This window comes from Aythya ferina, assembly GCF_964211825.1.
Source record: "Aythya ferina genome assembly, chromosome: 3".
In the NCBI taxonomy this organism is placed as follows: Eukaryota; Metazoa; Chordata; class Aves; order Anseriformes; family Anatidae; genus Aythya; species Aythya ferina.
This window is the reverse complement of record NC_140298.1, coordinates 41,725,946-41,749,441: the sequence shown is the minus strand read 5'-3', so window position 1 is coordinate 41,749,441 and position 23,496 is coordinate 41,725,946. Positions and strand designations below refer to the sequence as shown.

General features: G+C 39.5%; 1 protein-coding gene across 2 annotated transcripts in view; it reads right to left on the bottom strand.

The window, feature by feature from the left end:
* The window catches only part of PCNX2 (pecanex 2), a 158,448-nt gene that overhangs the window by 46,401 nt on the left and 88,551 nt on the right, over nucleotides 1–23,496 (bottom strand). For both annotated transcript variants that reach the window (XM_084515825.1, XM_084515826.1), the window contains exons 22-23: nucleotides 14,358–14,466; nucleotides 9,597–9,726 (exon numbers count right to left, since the gene is read on the bottom strand). In XM_084515825.1, coding sequence (XP_084371951.1) covers nucleotides 9,597–9,726; nucleotides 14,358–14,466 — 239 coding nt within the window. The remainder of the gene's footprint in view (nucleotides 1–9,596; nucleotides 9,727–14,357; nucleotides 14,467–23,496) is intronic.

Sequence of the window (23,496 nt, the reverse complement as noted above, 5' to 3'; positions counted from 1 at the left end):
ACACAAGATAAGAAAGGATTCACCATTTTGGATAGTACTAGAGAAACTCAAAGCTTTATACTGATATTTTGAAGCATAGTTTTAAATTTTTATGAAGACCAAAGGCAATATGTACAGTTGGAAAAGCAAATGGTGAACTACTTTTGTCCTGAGATTCAGTTTACTTCAATAAATTCAGTCAGGTAATACACCTAGGTAAAAATCAGATAAAAATCTTCCACAGTCATTAGTAACCAAAGCTATGTTTGCACCTTCTTGAAGCCAACGGGAATTTGCATAGCATTAAACTCTAATACACTGTTCCTGATGCTCCAACTGCTACACCTTTACTCCTGGGCTTTTTGCTGTCAGCTAGGACCCCCTAAAGCGAACTTCTGGGACAAGTGGGTGATTTGGGCTTGCCTCCAGTGGCTTCTGGCTTGAAATCTGGTTGTTACCACTCATCCAAGGTGATAATTAGCTCAGTAATTGGATTTCTTCCTGAACTGCATTATTCTATGCAAACCAAGCACAGGTCCTTGGGCACTTGCCCCTGAGAGCAAGTGATTGTCTTTGAACATCTTCAATTTTCAAGTCAACGTCCTTCTTAGATATTTCAGGAACTGGCTCATGCTCTTTTAATCTAGCATCTATATGGACAGTGAGATAATCTACTGCCTTGTGTACCACTGTTTGTGTCATTATAACTATTGCTTCCTTTGCAAAAAGATGAAGTCACTTCCTATACTTTCCTTGTCCAAAAATACTACCTCATTTTTCAACCTGGAAAGACTGTCTTCTTCAGCTTTGCTCTCCGAAATTCCTTAGAAAGGTAGAAAAGAGTCTGAGGTGGATTCAGGCAGCCTGGGAACATACCACAGATGGTGAGAATTAAGCAAACTAAGGGAAAAAAAAAAAAGATCATTGCAGTGCTCATTTCCAGAAGATGAACATAAATGAACACAATCTGCCTTGATGTTGCTGGATTTTGCCCCAAACACAAAGTCAAGATTTCCAGAATTCCTGCTGTGAAGGAGTGGATCTCTGCTATGAAAGAGAACAAAACAAAGAAAAGCAGTCCCTCTGGGGGATGCACGAGATGCATTTCTAGGGTAGATCCAAAGTTCTTCGTCTGTCTGTGTCCAATGAATTTTAATCCATCTTTCCATGACATCTAACAGACAAGTCTAACAGGGAGGAACATTACTATGCTGCAGCCCTATGACTATTCATGGAGTCTGGAAAAAATCCTCAGCATTTCCATTTGAATGTCTTATGCTGCTGGCACTATAAACGGAAGGCTTAACATTAAAAACACAGTAGTAGTAGGCTACGATAGCAAGGGGTGGGGGGGTGAACAAGGAAATAGCAGAATAAGCAAGCATCCATGAATATTTGAAGGACACCAGAGGCAAAAATGATGGTACTAATTGGACGTGTGAGGATGCCCAAGTAGTTTTAAATCAATTTCATCTAAAAGGCAGAACACTTTCAGCACGATTATAACAGCAAAGGCTGATAGCCCCTTCGTGCATAACCATGGCCAGGTTTTCTGGGCAGTTGCATGGAAGACATGCCCTAGGTTTAATTCATGTTAATAAGGAAAGATCTTTCAAAAATGGAACAATTTCTCCTTCCTGATCACTCACTCTAAATTTTATTCTTCATGCTTTCTTCCTCCCTTCCTTCCCTCCCTCCCCCCGTGTTTTGTCTAGCAAAATAAAAAGTGGCTTTGATTGCATGCTAGGAAACTGGGGGAAGGCTAAGATGTAAAAAACTTGTTAAAGACTGTCCTGCTGAAGGTTCCTTTTAAAACATGGGGACATTTTATTATCTATCATGTTTCCTGTTGTGCTTCCTTCCTTTGCTTTCTTAAAAGACTTTTATAATTCATTCTGAGAGATTCATGGTTGTAGGTTTTTTGTTATGGTTTGGTTTGTGGCCATTTTCTGAGAAACTATTTCTGAGACTGTTTAAGACCTTAGCCTATTCTGCAGCCTGCTGTTCCTGCAAACAAGGCTTGTGTCATTCTGCACCAAAAGGAATGCAAGTGAGAGATGTGCATCTGAGATCAAAAGCTGAATGGCCAAACATGAATTTAAACAGCCCACCTAAATGCTCTGACATTCAAAGGTTTAGCAGGGAAACTCACCTCTTATTTGTAAGCTAGCTATTTGAGTATCTGTGTACTTCAAAATATTCACAAATGCTTTACCAAAATGTCACCAATACCCTTTTTCATCTTAGCTGTCTACCTTGCTACTTAATTTCTTTCATATATATATACACACTAATTCCACGGACTGTGGAGAATGTTGATCACTTCCAGCAGTCATTATGGCAGTCCCTGCAGCTTTTCAGACTGAAAAAATCTCCAACACGTGGTTGAACTAGGTGGTGTTCTGAGAGCAAACTCTGGTAGCCAAAGGATAGAAAAAGTATTTCTCCAGCACTCATCCAATATTTACCTATTGCCAATTCACACAAAGCTTCAGGGACAATTCTCAGTGGCAATGTGGTATAATTCTGCATTTTGCATAATCTCAGAGCCAAGTGAGAGAGATTTTACATTTTGCTCTTCTAAGCCCTCAGGCATTTTGGGTCTAGTATATACCCTTGCATATCAGGACACAACCAGGACTTGAGCAAGCCGTAGCATTTCCCTGCTGCAACCTGTACACAACTTGCACATCACCTCAGTTTCAATGGTTACACTCCTGCTGAACATCTCCTCTGGGATCTCAGCTTTTCCCATCTTTCCATCTTGACAGAAGCTCGTTGAATAAGCATCTTCTTGAAAGAAAGGTATGAGTTTACTGCTCCTAACTTCAGCTTGCCCCTAAACATTTTATTCAGTTAAATCTAAAACAGGAGGCAATCTGCATTATCCAAGTGAATAGGATGAACACTTTCTGAGAACACTTATTCTTATTGAAATTCAGTAAATACATTTCAATAGGTTTCCAATACTCAACATGACAGAAATTTCATGAGTTCATTTATTCTCATTGGATTTACATAATTTGGAAGCTAAGCATTAGAAGAATAGCTTATAAAAATGTAGTACCACTGTATATCCATACAAGCCCTTAAAATATTACTTGCTTCCTATTTCTGATTTATGAGTCTATTCTCTTCTGCCTTGTTCCTGCTTTCCTTTCCAAATATCTCTCAAAGTCTTCTTCTATTGTTCTCATGATTTTTTTTTCTCTATAGGTCTGACTTCCTGATTATGAATGTCTGTTGCGCTATCCTCTCTGCTGCACGCATTTTGCTTCTTTGCCCATCCCTTTCCCTTTTCATTTATCCTGCTTGTGGTTTTGATCTCTGCTTGCGTTCCTGCATGGCCTCAGCATGCATTCTCTCTCTGATGCCTCCCTTCTGTCTTTATTCTGTCCTCTTAGAGTGATTCAGTGAACTGGAGTTGTGAATGCATCTTTAGCTCGGCAGGGAACTACAGAGCACTGAATCAGAATGCACTCCCAATTAATTATCACACATATGGCTCCTATTCAATTAGCCTCAATTTGTTTTATTGACTGCCACAGGCAAAATTTGAGAAGACGAGATGTTACCAGTTAAAGAGATACTGCCAAACAGTCAAAATGCAGCTTTGAATTTTGTCTAGCCTCCCTTGTGTGTAAAACTCTTGGCAACTTAGAAAACATTTATCTTAATGCCAGTTCTATTTGGCTGAAGGATCCCATTTTTCCTCACCTGTCTTTTCCCAGATAGCTGTGACTCTTGTTGTGGAGTCAAGCAGTACGCCGAGGGCTGGTTTGGAGAGGACATGTGCATACATCTGTGCTACAGCAAGTGGCCAAAGGGGCATGCACACACACGAGGGCACTTGCTAAGAGGGAGATGGCAGGTCAAGACATGGAGCAGGACACGATTTCTTGTAGGACTTCTTTTAGCCTGGGGCTTTACCTGAAGCAGCACCTCAAAGCCCTGCACATCCACTGAAGGGGATTAAAGACCAAGCCAGTGCTGTAGGTACAAGTCCAGTGACAGTGCTTATGGTGTGCAATGTGAAAAAAATGTACCATACAGGTACAAGAGCAGGGAGGAAAGGGTCCTGAGAAGACAATCAGATGAGCAAGTACAATGAGTAACATTCAACTTCAGAGCTCATGAAGAGCTAAAACTGGAATACAGACAAAGATGTTCCTCACTGTTCAAATGTTTTGTTTTCCTCTATTCTCTCCCCAATGCCAGAACTGTGACCACACATGTGCCTGAAGAACAGGGTGCAACTTCCCAGAGAGCAGTTTATATTCAAAGTTTCAAGAGAGAAGCTTTTTTTTTTTTTTCCAAAAAACATCTTTATTGGGGAAATTTTCCAGTTATGAAGGAAGAGTAATGAAGGAAGAATAGCAGCAACCTGCTAATGCTTCAGCTTTTGCATCACTGCCAGGTGGGGAGTGCCACTGCCATCAGCAGGAATGCTGTATCCATGGGCAGACCTCAGGATCCCCTAGTAACAAGCTAGGCTGAGGGTTCAAGGATCTAAATCCCTTTGCATCAGAAAGACTCAAAGAATTCATTATGCTCTATCAGGTGACCCATTCTGATTTGAAGACAACACACCAAAAATTCAGACTAAAAGCCATTCATTCATTGATCCTGTTTGTTTCGACTTGTAAGTCCCGGGCACTAATGAGTGCCCACTGTGGTTTTTATCTACACGCTGAAACTTATTTATACTATTTTGCTGAGTTTTAAATTATCTTAACACTCAATACAAGCCTGGAGAAGCCCTGAGGTCAACCCAGTGAAGAACGCTCTTAAAAGAGCTGTGGTCACCAAAGGGGCTAACAGAAATAAAACCGAATAGGAACTGATAACAAAGGAACTGTAAGCCCAGTACTGTAAAATCTTTGAACTGGAATACAGTGCTTCTTTCTGCTCCGGTTATAAAAACAGAGAAACAGAAGCAGCCAAACACAAAAATTAGCAGAGAAGGAGAAGCAGTTTAGAAGAAACTGAAAAGATTGCAATGAGCTGCAGAACTGCTTGGTGCAACGTGCCTTTCATGCCAGGGGCTGAAAGCATTCAGAGAAGATTGAATTCTGAGTAATGACAACTGGCAGCGACATAGTCAAAACAAAATATTTCTGAAATTATATTTGAGGAAGTAAGACAAACAGTAACTCCTATAGATACGGGGAAAAAAGGGTTTTCTTATGCTTAAGTCATGCTATAATTGTTGACTTCAGAGGTTAATGTACCTTTCTTGAAAGTATTCATTATAAATCAATGTCTCAGACTACTGAACTATAAACATCTGCTGCAGTTGTTCCTCTGTAAACATCACCACTACGGAGGTCTAAGAACATATGAGAAATTAAACAACATAATGAGAAAAGACTAAAGAAAAAAGAAAACCAGCCTGAAAAAGGAGAACGTGAAAGGTCTGAATATGCAGCTCCCAAGCAAGGCCCACAGACAGTTGTGGGTGAATGGCATTTTGTATTCAGATCAGGGGGTTCAGCAGCTGTACTAGACAAGCCGGATCACAGGGAAACCAGATGCACTAGGGTATGTTAAAAAATAACCATTTGGAAGTGGAAGGCTTGTTATTTTATGGGAAGAAGGGAGGGAGCAGATGGGCACATTTCACAGCTTTTTTCCCCACACACGTGCATGATGTGGGGTCAGTCCTGGTTATGTCCACACTGGGAAAAAGCTCCCCACTCCACCTGCAGGCTGTGCATGAGGAACAAGTGATGTCAGCCAGTTGGAAAAAAGAAAATGGAAACTGCACTAAATCTGAGACAGGGCAGGTCTTCCTTGCCCTCCATCCCCAGCTAGAAGAACCTTACCAGCAGCTATTTTCCAGACCACAATGACAGAGCAACAACATACTGATGCACTTGGAGAAAAGAAAGACTTGTTCACATAGTCTCAGACACAGAGAGGCATCCGGTAGTGCCATTCTGAGATAACTGGCAACTTAATCACAGCCTCTTTAGAGACACTTAACTAATTTAGTTACACCACACGGTAATTCACTAGAGACCCTTCAAAGCAAACGCAAGCTGTGCCTTCCCCAAAAATAGGCACCAAACCAGATGACCAAGAAAGAACAGAGGCAGGAAGGAGCAGGGCAGAGGAGAGAGAGGCGTGTAGGCACTGAAATCTCTGGATTGCTGCTGGCAGTGTGCTCTTTATGGGGACAAGTCACAGCTGCAGCAGAGAAGGGGCTGCTCCGCATGATCCAGGGATTAGACCCACTGGGGAATGAAAGGAAACTTTCTACTCGGTTCTGCCTGCTGCCGTGTCCAAGATACAAAGCAAGATAAGAGGACAGAAGGAGGGGGAGAGGCAAAGTGTTTAAGAAAAAAAGCAAAGCAGTGGAATGAAACAACAGCATTGGAACAAGCACTATGCTTTAAAGTGCCTATACATTAAATAAGATTTACTGCTATTTCCTTTTCTCTCCCTGCCATCTATGGCCTAATCATTCTACCAGCTGTGAAAATACAGAGTAAAACAGAACTCTTCAAACTGGGAAGCAGAACCCAAGCTAACGACAGGACAAACCCAGTGTAGCATCAAACCTATTTTTTTGTTGACGTTGTTTGTTTGCTTTAAAGAGAAAATTTCTCACAGTTGGACTCCCATGGGACAAGCAGCTCATGAGAGCAGGCCAGCTTTCTGAATTCACGCCCCTCTCTTTTCAACAACAATGGCAGCAAAAGCTGTAAAAAATGGTTGCATGACAAGTTGTTCTTTCTTAACCTCCCCCCTTATTGCCCTTTTTTTCTTTTTTTAATCTCTTCTTTAAAATCACCCATCCCTATCCCCCCAGAAAGGTCCACAGAAGTGCACACACTAAACAAATAGTGTGTGTTGACTCCGGGGAAGAACACCCATGCTCTGCACACACGCCGCCAGAGCACAAATAGGCACAGTATGATTCCTGAATTTTGAAGAGCTTGCTAGGAATTTCACAGTTTGCTCACTGTCAAAATGAGCTTTTTTTTACTTTTTCTTTTTAACCTACTTGAGTTCCTCCATCTCCTTGAAAAAAACAAACAAGCTATTGTCTCAGTTCTCTGAGACTTTCAGCTCCAGATCACATCACCTGGAGTGGCAGATGTCCCATCAGAAACCCAAGGAATGGGGTGTGTGCTTCATTGGGTTACACCCAATGTTACCCAGGGGTGTACGCTTCCTTGAGTAAAAAACTGGGTGCGTGGCTGGTCTCAAAGAGAGCAGTGAATGGAGTTAAATCCAGCTGGAGGCCAGTCTCTAGTGGTGTCCCCCAGGGCTCACTGTTGGTGCCGGTTCTCTTCAGTACCTTTATCGATGAGGTCAATGGAGGAACCAGAACAACTTCCCCCTCTAGTTCAAGTTCCTGAGCCTATTTAACTCCATGGCTCCGATAGAAAGCATTCATGCCATCTCTTTGAGTTTTCAGATATGGAAGAGTCAAGATCTAAGGCAATAAAGCAATGCTAGTCTCGCTTTATTCAATTATTTCAAGTGTTTTGTAGGAAATTTCCCTATTCTTAATACAATATTACTCCCTTCCCCTATCTTTTTGTCTTTTTACTGAATTCCTTTAATAACCCAGGAATTTTTCAGTCAAACTCTAACTCTTCTCAGTTCTTCATGTGAGGGACGAAATACTGAAACTCAAGTGAGGGAAAGGAGAATCAGAAGTGCTAGAGATCAAATGAACATAAATTTAGGAGGTGCACGTTGTGGAATGCCACAGGTTCAGACAGTTATTTTGCTTTGATAACTATCAGTCTTCTACAAAGCTGTTTACTACTTCTGAAAGGTTTTGGGGGGCCAGGTTGAGGTTTCTGTGTTTTAAGTGAGAAGACCATAAAAGATACATTAGAATTTCTAACACCCAAGCACAATTTTTTTCAGTCTAATGTGAGCATTCACATTGAAGACAAAGTTGTAGTGAATGATTATTTTGAACAGACAAATGGGAGTGGTTTAAAGCATTAAAAGTGTTTGTTTTTCACACTCAAAAATGATTAGTGCTAACTTCTTTATTTCCTTTGATGGGGATCACTGACAGTCACTACTGACAAAAACCAGACCCCCTTATTTAAATATCAAGCACTATATTTTGAAATTCCTTTGAATATCTTCTGTTCACATTGTCCCAAAAGCCTTATACCACCAAAAGCAAATGAAAATGGTCCCAGCTATTTCCATGTACAATAGCCTACAGATACCACACTAATCTAACACCATGGAAGAAATGTACAACCACTGAGCTTGATTCTCTAACCTGTACCTAGAAAAGAAGCCACATGCCACATTAAAATGTTCTAGCTGAAGTAAAATGCAGCAGATGTTCAATTCTCCCACTTCCTACTTAATGTGGTTCAAGGTTTCTGTCAGAAAATATAAAGCTGTCTGTGGGATTGGCAGTAGCTTCCTGCTTTTCCAAGCCTGCCCTCAAGTTTCACTCCAATGAAATAATGAACCTGCTGACCCAGAAAAGGATGTGTGAGAAATAACTTTATGAAGATCTGACGCCAGTGTACAAAACTTGGCTCACCCCAAAACCCTTTCACAAATCTCATCATATCCAGAAGCTTTATGTAACTTGGCTTTGTCTCAGTAGTTTCTGTACAGAGGAGTACATGTGCACTCACTGACACAAGTCAAATTAAAAAAAAAAAAAAAATCTTCAAAAACTCATCAGACCATTTCCCCTAAAAGATGGAAGAACCAATTACTACAATTTCAAGTTCTGAATTCTCTGAAGGTGCTCAGATGCATCAGTGGTATTGATACCAGAAGTGTGATAAATGTACAACACTTCTCAACGGTCTGGCCAAATCCTGCTTTGGCCAATGCAATTTTTACTTTGTACCTTCTGTTGCTGTTCTGCAGCTGCCACAACTTACTCAGAGCCCGGTTACATGTTACTAGGTATTTGCTCTGAAAACTCTCTCTACTTGGAAAGGACAGAGTTCTCCTGCCTCTACCACTCTTGTTGGGAACCCATTAGATTCCAGTTACCAAGAGCTTTGAAATCCTACAGGGTAAAAGAAGCAGAAAGTCTTTATTCAACCTGTTCAATATTCTAAGTTTACCTCCTTCTGAAACCAAATGAATGATGGCTAAATTCTGACAAAATCAATTCTTATGTCAAACTCTAAGATCAGATGTAGCAAGTAATTACAATGCACACTCATCATCACTTCTCTGAGAGTTACCTGCCACAGCCCAAGTGCTACTGTTTCAGCAGGCCAGTATAAAATATATTAATGCAGCCTGACTTTGGTGCCAAAGGCTTAACAGATTTAGTTGCTAACAGTAGCTAGCAAGACAAAAAGGGCTGACAACTGGGAGTTTCACCGTGTTTGTTTTCACAGCTTCATTACTGTATGCCTGCACAACAAATGCAACATGACACCTCATCTGTAGCGTGCTGATAATTGTTTAAATACACGTTCAGAAATAACTAAATAATCATGAAATAGTAAAGCACCAGAATCAAGATTCAAAGGTTAACCTCTCAAGGCCTACAAGAATTTAAGGAATATCTTTGGAAAGAAAAATATCTCCACAAATGAAATGAATGAGAGCAAAACCTTTAAAAATAACAAGTGTAGAAAACTTTTGAATAGTCTTACTTGTAGTTTTTCTCCCAGAACTTGATCGGTCTTGCATATGATGCGATAAAGATGACACTACCAAGAAATGGACTCAGCGGAGTAGAAAAGACTGAAGTGGCCAGAGTTTGGAAAAAAAGCATAGCAGAGTCTGAAAACTGCAAGTTAAGGTAACACAAATGATTTCATCATACTATCAAAACATTGTTGAGGCAGCTCTTCAAACCATTTTTGCCTTTTTATTATTTATTTTACCAAAGAGGTGGAGGGAGGAGAGGAAATGAAGGCAGGCAGTGCCAAATTGCCAATTACCAGCATGTAATCTGTGGCTTTTCAGTGCTACGCAGCTGTAATGGAGGTGACATGTCTGAACAGAGTATGGTATTAGCAGGGTGACTGTCTAATCTCTGCCTGAGGACAGATCCAGACTGTAGCCAGAGCAGTGAAGTGCCCTTTTCCAGCAACCAAGCATATCTTCAACACAAAGTGGCTTTCGAGAGGTCTGACAGAAAGGGTTTAATTCACACACACACACAAAAAAAAACCACTAATATTAATTTCCTTGGAAATTCTTAGTTCTGCGCATTAGTCTTGCTTCCAGTGAATCCAGCATTGCCTTCTGTGAGTTTCTGCTTTTTCTAAGATTATCTAGTGTATAGAGAAATAACTATGCCTATTCAATCCAACATGCTGCCTCAAAATCATGCTTTCAAGTTAGTTTTTACTGACCATTTAATATTCCATGCTGACTGAAAGGTTAAAAAAAAAAGTGTAAAAGTGTTCTGCATTTCATGCTTTTCAAAACATATACAAAATGAGAAGGTGAGGGCAGGGGAATAAAAAACATCACCCAAACACCATCATGAATGCCTGAATCCATGGCTTACTTTAAATGTAAATTCCTATTCCAGGCTGCTGGAAAGCATCTTAGAAGATAGACAAGGATACGAAAAACATGCATGTTAAAAGGAACATGATTTAAAAACAGAAACACACACACACACACAAATAGGCAAATTAAATGTTAGGGATCAACTCTTCTTTAAATCATACCGGGACCATGAAAGCTTGGGAAAATAGTTTCCAAGTTGGCATAAGAGACCAGTTGTCCTTCCTTATGCTTCTCTTGGGAAGAAAGTACTAAATAAAAATGCCAAGGACAAAGGAGCAATGATCAAAGTACTGCAATTAATTGCATCTCAGACTAAAATTACTGTCAAATCACACAGTACCCACAGTCCTTTAGCTTACTCTGTTCTAATAATGTGTGTCCCACAGTCTGAGACTTTACGATAATTATCTTTACACGTGTAGCATCATTTGCAGCACACTATTTCCATAAAACAGCTCACTAGCCATGCTTTCAAAGTAATTTTCAAAATCTAGAAACAAATATTTGCCAAGAGATATCTCTTGAATCCCTCAAACGTATTAAAAGAGAGTGGTCCTGAATGGTGTCTTTGTGCATTAGTGAACTTGCAAAATGAGCTGCCCTCAGAATCTAAAGTTCAAAAAGCAACAGAGAGCACAGAGCAGGAAGCAAGTGCATCAAAAGTTAAACTGTCATGTTATGCTGGAGTCATAACCACCATTGGCTGTAAAAGATGAACAAGTATTTACAAGTGTCAGATAAGGGAAGGAGGCACTGAAGCTGAAGAGACAAAAAGAGAGTAAGGAGGACAGATAAGGACAGTAAATCAAGTTTTCTTAAGAGGGTTCTAATGCCATTATTGATTTTAAAACTGCCACCATCATGAGTTAAGACATTTAGGACTCCCCTGTGAACTGCTTGTGTTAAAGGCATAAGCAGTAGCAACATTTTTATTTTTGCTGAAAGACATAATGCTCTGCTGTATGCAAGTTGGAAGCCATTACCCATTAGACTTGTGAAGAGTGGTTTTAATAAAGTGTTTCATGTATGTAAGCATATCACAGGAACAAGTAACAGCACCAGGCCGACTTACCTACAGCTGATGTGTACAATGGCATACAGATGTATATACATGGTGTATGCAGATATATATACATAACTGCCAAAAAGGTACAGGCATACTTTCCTGTTCTACGTCCCAAGACAGTTCTCCTGCGTGCCATCTTTGTTATGCTATATGCTGCAGAAGCAGAACTTGTTTCTTTGAGAATAATGGATTTTCTTTTTTAAGATGGCCAAAATCAAATTTTGAGAATTAACTAAAAACCGTTCAGCGTGAAATAAAATGTTCCGTTTGAAGATTACGTATTATTTAACAATCTGTTTGAATTCAAATTAGCTTCAAAACAAGTGGCTGGAAAGGTTGATGGTTTCAACATCTTCCACCCCCTTTTTTCAATACAAAACTATGGGATAAGCCCAGCCCAAACCCTCTGATGCCTCAAACCCACATTTTTAATTGCAATTACTATGGGCCAAGACATTTGGTCACTACCAGGCACAAGATCACTTAAGAGAGTGGGACAACCAAGTTTCAAAGGGCTTCCTTTCCTGACGCTAGAGCTGTAAGCCTGAAACAGCCAAAGCAGGAACTCTTATAGATAGAATAATCTGAACTACAAGCACTTTTTTTTATTATTTATTTTCTTCCAAATCTCTCTGTTCATTTATTAGGTATTCCTTTGACTACAAACTAGACTGACTTTCTCAGTGTGCTGACAATTTAAGGGGTACAGACACATAGCCTCATCTTACCCATTTAAGCATTGGGAAGTGAAGCAGCAGCTCTCAGCTCCAGCCAGAAGCCTATTCCTGTTCCCGGTGTTTCGGTTCACAGAACCGCAGGATTAGGAGGGACTTTAAGGGGTCACCTAGACCATCTAGCGGCCACAGCCAAACACATATGTCTCCTGACAGATGTTTGTCTGAATTCCTTAATGTCTTTAATGGTGGAGACTCCACAACCTCCCCCAGGCAAAGCTCCAGGTGTGTTGCCCTTTGTACCCTGCACGCCTGAATTAAATGCACTAAAGTGAGAGGAACTTCTCATATCACTGAGCTCTATGGCAAAAGCTCACCGAGGCACTTTGAAGTTTAAAAATTGATGTCCTGTTTGCAGAAGTGATCTAGGCCATTAAGAGCCACAAATAATTAACTCTGCAAAGAAATGGTAGGCTTAGTGCCTCTGCAAACTGCAATACTTATTCATTAGTACTGTCTGCAGGGTTATGGTAACAACAAATAAAAATACTGTGCAGAAAGGCAGAGTTATTGTTGTTGTGGGAATGGTAACTTTTACATTTAACCAGTATCTTAATTGCAACATTGCCTTGAAAGACAGATTTGCATTTACAAAGGAGATTGTAAATATAAATAATAGAAAGCTAGTCAAGATCACTTCGGTAATAACTGTGTACATAAACTGAATCCTGCTTAGTTAACTGCTTTCCATTTTGCAAAGCTTAATTGGTACTTTCATCAAGAGTAAAGTTATCACTGCACAAAATATACGACCAAAGGGAAACTTGTTGAAATATAATCTTAGTTGTTAGATGTTTTGCTAAATAACGTTATATGTACATTCCTGCAATTCATACCTACAACGGAGATGAAAACCAATTTTCTGTTGTGAAATTCCGTAAATTTGCTACAAATCACTCCAAGTGCTCTGATGGATCAAAACTTTTTAAAGTGTTTTCCTCTTGTAAATAGCCAATTTAAAGCTCTCCTTTTGGGAGTTGTTCTGGCTTCACTTCTCTCTGTTCAAGACTCCCATTTATATTTCTTAACTCTAAACAAAAGCATAGCTACTCAATGCAGCATATAATTCAGTATATCACAGCAAAGAGCAAAGGGGAAAAAAATCACCTGAGGGGGAAAAAAAAAATATACTCTCTGTGAGATGAAAGGGACAAAGACTTAAACTTATATATCTAATAAGCAGCACAAAGTAAATTCTTCAGTACATCTGAACTAAAAGCACCCAACTCTTTTTCCACAATTTTGGTTGGAAGGGAAGGAAGAAATGAAAAGCTTGTCTCTGAAAATGGTTTACATACCAATAAAATTTAACTGATCAAATTTTATTATTTTTTTTTTTAATAGTCATTTTCCCATGTTACATCAATATTCTAACTGAATTAGACCTTAAAGTGAGATGTTTTTGTTCAGAAAATCTTCTCTGTGACAACGGTCATAGCCCTGGAAAGGGCACTGAAACATTTTCTGAAGTATTTTAGCATTGATGAACATACTTATAAAACACAGTGGAAATGTAAAAAACTGTAAAAAAGGAGAGTGCTTTTCAGTCCCACAGTGAAAAACATACACAGAAATAGTAAAATCCAGCTTCTGAAATGCAATAAGTAAATAAATCAGGACAGTTGCAACAGGAATTAGCTCACTGACATGAATTTGTATCTGAGATACTAACTGGAAGCAACTGAGGAAGTACTTAATATTTTAGAGCTCAATCAGCAATATGCCCAACACTTTACAAAACCAGCTTGTGTATACATAAAAGTCTACCCAAGATGAAGGGAGTATGCCAGCCATACCATTTCTTTCCAGACGTGTCAGAAGTTGGTGCTCTGAACTGTCGAAGTATGTGACTAGGTGAGAAGTGGGCAAGCATAAATAAAGCAGTCTGAGTCAGAACTTGGTTTCCCAGTTTCAAATCCCATACAGTCAAAAAACAGAGAAAGCTAGATTCCCCAGGAGGTGATTTAAGCATTTTTGCATTTTAAAATACAAGCTACCTGGAAACTTCACACCTTGTTCAAACACTGTAGCTAAATTATATACATGAAAAGGAATTTGAGAATAAAGAAGAATAAATTTATAAAGGATATGAGGTATTGCAAAGAGCTGAGCAAAAACATGGAATGACGACCCCCACGCAATCTGCCAGGGAGCGATGTACGTCATGATGAACTGTAACTTTTGCAGTAGGTCCCACAGCTGGAAAAAAAAAAAAAAAAGTGACATTTTAGGCACTGAGGTAAATTTTAACTAATAATATCTGAAAATAACACATCTTTTAAAACTGTGCAGCAGAATGAATGTGAAATAGCTTATATTGCGTTATCTTTCATTGGCATTACAGCCTTACTTTAGTAAGGTACAAAAACCTATTCTTCATTTGAAATTCACACTTACAATTAGGTATATTCTTAACCACCATACTGAAGTACCAGATTACCTTTCTGCAAAAACATGTCTGTTTTCATTGGGAAAACACGTTTCCTACTACTCTGAATAGGCCAACAGGTTCTGATTTTTGCTGCATATATCACATTGCCAGGAAGAGACTCCCGTATTACAGAAGAGACCCCAGGATAAAGTGGATATAGAAAAAAAAGGAAGCTCGAAGTGTGATGTATGTGGCTCTGCACATGGAAACTAGGCACATTTCTCTCAAACACAAGAATTTTATTTGTTGAATCAGTAGGAGATGCTATCTCTATCTGAGCATATGCTTGGCATTAACCATGAATTGTAGCTGCATTTTCAAGATCAAACCATCCTACCATAAACATGCTGCACTAACGTGATTTTTTATTGTGGCACTGGACAAATTGGAAAACATTGAATTTGCTTTTGCTTCCTGTAAAATATGCTTGGTGCTGCAACTAGCAGCTTCTGATTCAAGAATGATGTGTACTTATTTCCTGGAATACATTTTTCTTTTCTGCCAGCTCTCTTGGCATCAGGCCAGAACAGATCTTTTGTCTTGCCTGCACTGGGCTATCAGATTCATATTGCAGTGCGGGTTCCTGACATGCTGTTGGGAAAGATTTGGCCATCAATAGTCATTAGTGCTCAAGACACACACAAGTTGAGAATGAACCAGGAGTACACGCAATATTTCATGCTCGCATAGCAAATGCACACTGAATTTCTCGTAATAAATCTTCTAACCGAGTTAATGAAAAATAAGACATTGCCAGTATCCCGAAAGACACTGATGATATGTCAATACTGGTATATTAAACACTTCCAGGCAACACACCCAGACATGGGTATTGTGTACATTCTTAAACTGGTGGAAAGGTCCGTAAGCAAGGTTTTGGGCCAGTCCAGCCAGCACTCTTCAAGCAATTCCCAGGCACGGTTTGGAATGAAACTCCTCCGTGGCTCACATCCAGTTGGCAGCTCTGTACCTCCACCTGCACACAAGCTGGGAGAGTTGACTAGCACGGACACAAGCTTCTCCATGACAGCTGCCTCAGCAGCACAACATGGTCCTAAGCACAATTTATTCACTACCGTGTTGACAGCCAGCAAGGATGCACCTTCACTGGTTAACTCATTTCATCTGCCTCTAAGTTTCCACCCCCAACCTAACGCTTGACCATCTGTATCCACATCAGTAAGGCACTTACAAGATGTTTCCCTGAGCTTCCCTACCAATTCTGTTGTAAATAATTGCAAATGAACTGGGAGGGTGGCACAGAATGACTAATAGCATTAAAATGTTTTGGTCTTTGTGTCACCAAACAATTGCACAGGCAGAGCACACTCCAGTTTTAACTGATAAACCTTCCAGTTGCAGTGGACGCAGTGCTTCTCCTGTATTCTGTGCTTTGGCACAACTCAAAGTAGGTAAAATATGCAAAAATACAGTTTCTGTTAACTCTGTGCAAGCATATTATTTAAAACCACCAAAGCTCAGATAAAAACTAGCTGCATGATCTCTTCAAGGCACTGCCTGGTTACCCCTGCTTAATTTAACTATGAGAAATTCATATCTTGTCAACTTTGTTTTCTCAGAAATACTACATGTGACTCAAAAACTACAACATCAGATAAAGTAGGCAAGTAAAACCGAACTGAAACTAGAACTGACTCGTATTTATTTGAACCCTGTTTAGGAGGTTGGAGGATTGCTTTGCATTGTTTTCATTTTTATTTATCTGAAATGTCTGAATGAACAGCTGGGAGAAAAGTTATATCCACTAACAATTTAAGTGAAGGGCTGAAAAAGCTAATGACTGAAGTGAAACCTCAAAAATTCAGAACTGCTGCATAACCCAGCACAGTTCTGCCCACTACAGATTGAAATCACAAAGTCATAAATCACCCCAGCTGTGCTCAAAGCTCAGGGTTCATCAAAAGGTTTTCAAACCTCAAATAAAATGCAGGTTTTGCATTTGCTAGGAAACCAAATCCAGAAGGAGACCCTCCTGGCTTCTTGTTCCATTACATCATTTTCATCGTTCTTTACTATTTACAAATTCTTGCAAAATAGGCCATGGAGCCTAAACTTCCCCGCTGCTTACAGCAAGCCCTACTATTTCTTCATTCACCACTGCTTGAACTTGCTGTTGTTTCCTTCAGCATTTGCCTCTGAGCTACTGCTTCTACAAAACAGGCGACTGAGCTTGTTTTCATTCGCAAGAACGTGCATGTAAGAACACTCGAGTGAACCTCTCTTGGTTTTTGAGAGCCTTGTGACACTGCACCTAGGGGCCTGGAAATGTGTGATTTTCAAGCTATTGCTTTCATTAAGAGTTGTCAAGTGCCTCTAGTACTTCTTAAATTACTGTTGCCAGGGCATGCTCTGCAAAACACCTTAAAGGAAACTTGCCATCACCATTTTACATATCTAAATATACTTACTAAAGGTAATGTCATATAGAGACTACAGCACAGAGATTTAGGAAGGCGGGATTTGGGTTTACTTTCTCTCCCTTTTTTTCTTTTTCCTAGAAACATATGAAAAAATATTGCTCCTTAGCAGTTTTAGCCAATTCACTACATATTTTCTTCTCTTTCTGATACAGGAACTCCAAGGATCGACAAAGTGCTATGGCTTTACTCACAGAAAAATAGAAGCTGCTAAAGTTTGCCTACATAAATACAAGGAAGCTAATCCTCAGAAACAGCTGTAGTTGAAATAAGTGAATGACTAGCCACATTTTGGTCTTCAGTAATCATAAGACATTAGTACATATATAAGAGGAAAGCCTTCAACACCTTTTAAATTGTCAGAACCAATTAAAATTAGAAAGGGTTAGGAAAGCCAAACCCATCTGGAGTTGAATTGAGTGAGGATGGTAAAAGGGCAACAGGAAGGATTTCTACATGGCTATCCGCAGTAACAGGAAGACCAGGGAAAGCATGGACCCACTGCTGAATGAGGCAGGGGACCTGGTGAAGGACAAGGTACTCAGTGTCTTCTTTGCTTTGGTCTTTACTAGGACAACTTCAGGAATCCCTTTGCAGCTAACAACCCAGGGATGAGTGGTGTCACAGGTTGAGGAGGGCAATCATTTCACCCTCTATTCAACACTTGTGAGACCATATCTGGAATGCTGTGCCCACTTCTGGGCTCCCCAGTACAAGACAGACATGAAGCTACTGGGTCGTGTCCAGTGAAGGGCCCTGAAGATGGTTAAGGGACTGGAGGATATCACGTATGAGAAAAGGCTAAGAGAGCTGGGATTGGTTAGCCTCAAGAAAATAAGGATCCTTGTGAAGGCAACGTGTATAAATGTATGATGCAGGGGACTAAAGAAGGTGGAGCCATACTCCTCTCAGTGATGCCTGTGACAGGACCAACAGGCAGCAGGCACAAACTGAGATATAGGAAATGGAACACGTGAAGACTTTCCACTGTGAGGGTGGCTGCGCATTAGAAGAGGTTGCCAAGAGAAGTAGTGGGATTTCCAACCTTGGAAATATTCAAAACTCAGCTGGACACAGCTCTGAGCAATCTACTGTAGCTGAACCTGCTTTTAAGCAGCTGGGTTGGACAAGACGAACTTCAGAAGTACCTTGTAGCCTCAACCATTCTGTGATTCTGTGAATCATGAAATTTATGCTCAGTAAAGTTTGTTCTGAATGAGGGTAATAACTTGCTCTTGATAGATGTAAAGTATATTTTCAAACAGTGCTAGTTACAAAAGGGGGAAGCTTCCCATTTGAAGGGAAAACGTTAAAAAAAATCTGTGCCAAGTTTTTCCCATCTTCATAACCTCCTTAAACACATATAAAACACTAATTTTTCTTTGAGACCTCTACATCCCAGTTTAGGATGATTTATCAGTGGATATTTATATTGCACTTTCTTAGAACTTCAATGTTTTCTACAGTTCATTAAGCAGAAAAATGATATATTTTTTTAGGGTATAAAGTTCTAATGCTCCTAGATACCTCTACTCATATGACAGTTTTGCACTCTAAACAGTTTTTAAGTCTTTGATAAAGAGTTTAAATTATCAGTATACTTAGTGAATTTAAACTACCGCTTTCTTACTACTGTCAAGTGAAAATGCAGAATATGCATCTGCCTTTTATATTTATTTTATACGGACACAACACATTTTATCATCTTAATCATCCTTAAGTCTTCTGTGCGTTCTGATGCCTCTACAGAATGTTAGTGCATAAACTAGTTTTCTATGTGTCTATACAAAAAGTAGAAGCAAAGACTAATTTTTTAAGTATTTCTTTTAAATCTGGTTATTCTTACTTAACCAAACTTAAATAATACTACAAATTAGGAACATGACTTGAAATTAATATTAAAAAAAAGATTTGGGAGTCGGAAACACCACTAAAATGTCATCTCCTTTTCCCAGTTTGTTGTATCTCAATGATCTAGACAGAGATTAACAGCTGAATTTAAAAGACACTGAATGTGAGATGGAGACTATGCAATGCCTTCAGCCTTTGGCAGCCTGTCTATCTGTCTAGCATCTGTTAGGACTCTGTGTGGGCAGACTCCTTGGCAATACTGGGACTAAATAATGCATAAACATTAAAATTTTCTTGCTAAGCTTGAATTTTGCTGTGTTTTAAAGAAGTATATGCACACATTGGTTTTAAACAAAAATAACTGTCATACACATATGGCTCCATGCGCTGTATGCAACACAAAAATGAGAGATTAAAAAAAAAAAACACAATTATTCATCACTTTGAGAAGTTATTTCTTTATATTCCTGTTTAGATCCTAAGAACTTGAGCCTTGAACTAAGATATTCAGATACTGAGGGCCGGGTGTGTGTGTGGGGGAACTACGACACAGGCATTTAATTTTTCACGTTAAACTAATTCCAGTCAGTTGGTAGCTGGAGTAGTCTTGGAAGTAAATTCTGATATCTACTGGTACATTTTCTTTATTTGCATTTATATGCATATTTATGTCAATAAAATTTAAGATATATTAAAATTGAAACATTATAAGTATGCACATATTAATGGATATGAAATTAAACTTGGGTGAAATAATTTTATTCTAGTTTGCAGGTTTGCTTTGCAGATCATTGACTTTCTAGTTTTTATTTAATGTTATTTGAAACACTTTTCACCTACAAAATCCTAAAAAACAAGATTTACTAGAAATATTAAATCTTTTTAATGCTTGTGCATAAATCATTATGACATTTTATTGGTGTATTTGAATAGAGCTAAGTTTGAATCTATGACAAATTCTTTCCAGACTGTCTTTATTTGCTTCTGCTTACAGACATTTGAAGCCTTTATATTGTGGAATTTCAACATCGTTGTCTAATGCAACATATATAAGAGGATGAAATTATAATCAGTCCAAGGCTCCAATACCAAATCTTGTAGGATTATACTCCTGAAACACAGTGTTCAGCACCTCACATCAATGGTATACAAAACAGGTATGTTTTAAACAGGTGGAGTAACAAGTCTCTGAAGCCTTAAATTTTAAGTTAAATGTTAAACATCAGGCATAAATATGATGAGGATTATGACAATATGAAGATGATAAGACATACCAGCCCTGGATATGCTCATGGCAGAGGCTGCTGCTTCCAACATTGTCAGCTGACAGCAAAAGCCCAGGGAAGGAGACTGTGGTACTAAAAGAAACCATCTCCCCTGTTTCCCAAGATGGGCAAAAAGGACAAGATCACAGATAATCAGCTTAATTTGCAGAGGACTGAACAAGTGAACTAAATCATCCAGGAGCTGTACCGATCCAGCTTTTTCAGTGAAGCCTTCACAGGCACGGCTGCAACTTTCTAGAGATTTCCTTTAGATAATGTAGACATAAAAATGCACAGAGTTGTGTGTTGAAGCACCAGATACTCAAGATTTCTCTCTCAGTGCTTGCATCAACAGATACAGCACAAGGCTCTAACAGCATGAATGTAAATGAGTATTGTCCTCAATATGTAGTGAGCCAGACAGATCCAGGGAGCAGGTGTACATCCTCCTGCACCCGAGACTGTTTGTCCTAATCTAAAAGAAAAACACACCCAAAAAATAAAAAAAGGAGAGAAAATTAAACTGGGGAATAGCACTGGGGAGTAAAGGCTAACAAAGAGGTCAGTGACAGAACACTGAATGAAAAATCAATTAAACCACTTCTCCAATATTCAAAGGAAACATGAACTGTACAATGCTCAAGAGAGTTAAGGAGTCTACAGAAAATACCACTGGGATTATCCTGTCAAATATCAGATATAGCCTTGGGTATTTTACTCAGCAGAAAGTGTCTTAACAGGGTTTATATACCAGATATCAAAAGTTGAGGAAACAGCTGTGAGCAAAGAAGGTGCAGCTGATTAAGACACTGGATTTCAGTATGCCTGGATGGCAAGAAATGGATTAAAATACGAATTAACAACTTAATGCCAGAAGCTTTGAAGTGAAACATCAGATTTAGAGTAGGATGGAAAATCAGAAGGAGACAGAAAAAAGAGTGCGGCTTTTGACTTATAAGTAGCACCTAAATCCACTGGAACACTCAGACAAACCAAGAGTTTTGTTGCCGCAAAGGTTAATTACCTTAACAAAGCACTAAGAAGGTCAATGCACTTGGCAGTGCTTTCTCATAAAATGAAGGAAAATAAGATGACATGCATAATTTCTTCCCTGTCCAAGGGACTGTGCTGTAGATGTTGAGCTCTTACAGAGTTAAGCCTGATCAACACGTCTGGCAGGTTGCTACAAGCCGGTGTCTTAGCTAGAGTTACTTTGACATTCAGATGATCTTTCATAAATATGTGACATTGGATACTATGGCAAAAAGAAGCATACAGAAAGAGAAAGGTTTGTATAAAATACAAAGTGAATAAAAAAATGGACTCCTTATTAGCTGGAAAATGTATTCTGGGAAGGAAGAAGAAACATCAGACAGGGAAATTGTATTCTTAAGTGAGCTCAGCAGGGGTAACAGTATTTAGGCAAATGAATTCAGTGTTAATGAAGGCAAATTTAACAAGCTCTGGTTCTTTGATTATTTTGCCTTATGCATGAAGACAAATTCAGAGCCCTCAGTGGATTTGACTATCAGAAAATATAAGGTGATTTCATATTTTAGTATTGCTAATTAGTTCATCCACACACACAAATTAAGAGGCCATTAGGCTGCCTGCCAGTAGCATACAAGGCACTGAAAGAGATATATTCCTATACATTAGAGGGTTAATGGCAGTGGGTCTTATCATTCCCTTCAGGATGGGTGTGGTAGATGTAAGCTCGGCGTGGTTCCTTCTCTGGGGTTTAAAGGAAGTTGAATGGATTTGTCAAAAACTGATATTCTGAAGTGCAGAATTCAACAGGTTGAATATCTCAGTTGTGCTCTACACATGAAAGATACAGGTAAAATCACAGAATTTCTAGGTTGGAAGAGACCTCAAGGTCATCGAGTCCAACCTCTGACCTAACGCTAACAGCCCTCCACTAAACCATATCCCTAAGCTCTACATCTAAACGTCTTTTGAAGACTTCCAGGGACGGTGACTCCACCACTTCCCTGGGCAGCCTGTTCCAGTGCCTCACAACCCTTTCAGTGAAGAAGTTCTTCCTAACATCTAACTCACCACAGCCTGGCATACAGGAACCTCCAATATGCTGCTTTTTGCTCTGAGCTGTGAGCAGACAGGCAAAAAACAACAAAAACACCCACAGAGATCGCCAGAAGCAACCACACAGTTTACAGGGCAACCAACGCTGATTGCAATGGCAATGCCAGCTTAGATGCTTACAGATTGAGGGGATCAGAACAGCACTTATGATCTTGGCATAAGTGCTATTCTTGCAGCAGCTATTTCCATCCTTGAAGTCCTGTATCATGAAGTTCAACTTGAATAGCCAAGAAGTTGCATGCTGAAACCCACTGTCAGGCACATAAAATCCAATTACAGTACAGAAGAAAGAGGCAAGATGATCAGCTTGCTCCAGGCCTAGATGGGTGCTGCAGACCTAGTGCTGGCCTACGAGAATGGCTGTAGCACAGGTATAAGAAACTCAAATATTTTCAAAGTGAATTGTAAACCTGCTCCATCCATTTGTACTGGCAATCTGGTATGAAATACTAGACAAGATGATTTTATCAAGCCAAAAAGGTATCTGTGTAGCACAGCATGAAATACGCGGGCAGTTTCTTTAACCAACTAGATCACGTAAGAAAGCGAATGCAGGGAAGAGGCACTCCAGCCAATAGAACTTATAATACTTTTTGTCTGCTGATGGGGATTCTCCCTCTGTATTAAAATATGGCAAGAATTTGAAGTTCTCAATCTGTGTTACTGGAGAAGGACCACTTTTTTCCATTTACATGCATGTAGATCTTTTCTATGGCTCTAAGAAAGATATAGCTGCAGGAAAAATGGAAACAGGTTGATTTCCCAGTGTCCCCATTCAGGTAAGTTAGATAATGCTACAGGCTCAAGATTCAAACTGCTCACCTATGCATGTTTCCTTGAAAAGGATTCACCCATACAGCCAGACCACTACGAACAGTAGAGTGACGTCTACTTTGGTAGCAATACCCCAACATTCCTAAGCTGTTTTAAGAACCCAACTAAGTCCAATTGAGAGCTTGCTGGTGTCCAGTTTGCCCTGAGCTTGTGAATCTTAATTTATGGGGAAGCAGCATCGACTGATCCTTGGGTACCACCTTGTTTTAAGACATGGTGACTCTTTCCGTGGACCACTTTGTTACTTCTTCCAGGTGTCCATCCACAGGCATGAGGGATGCTGCTGTTTCCTTGTTGCTATGGT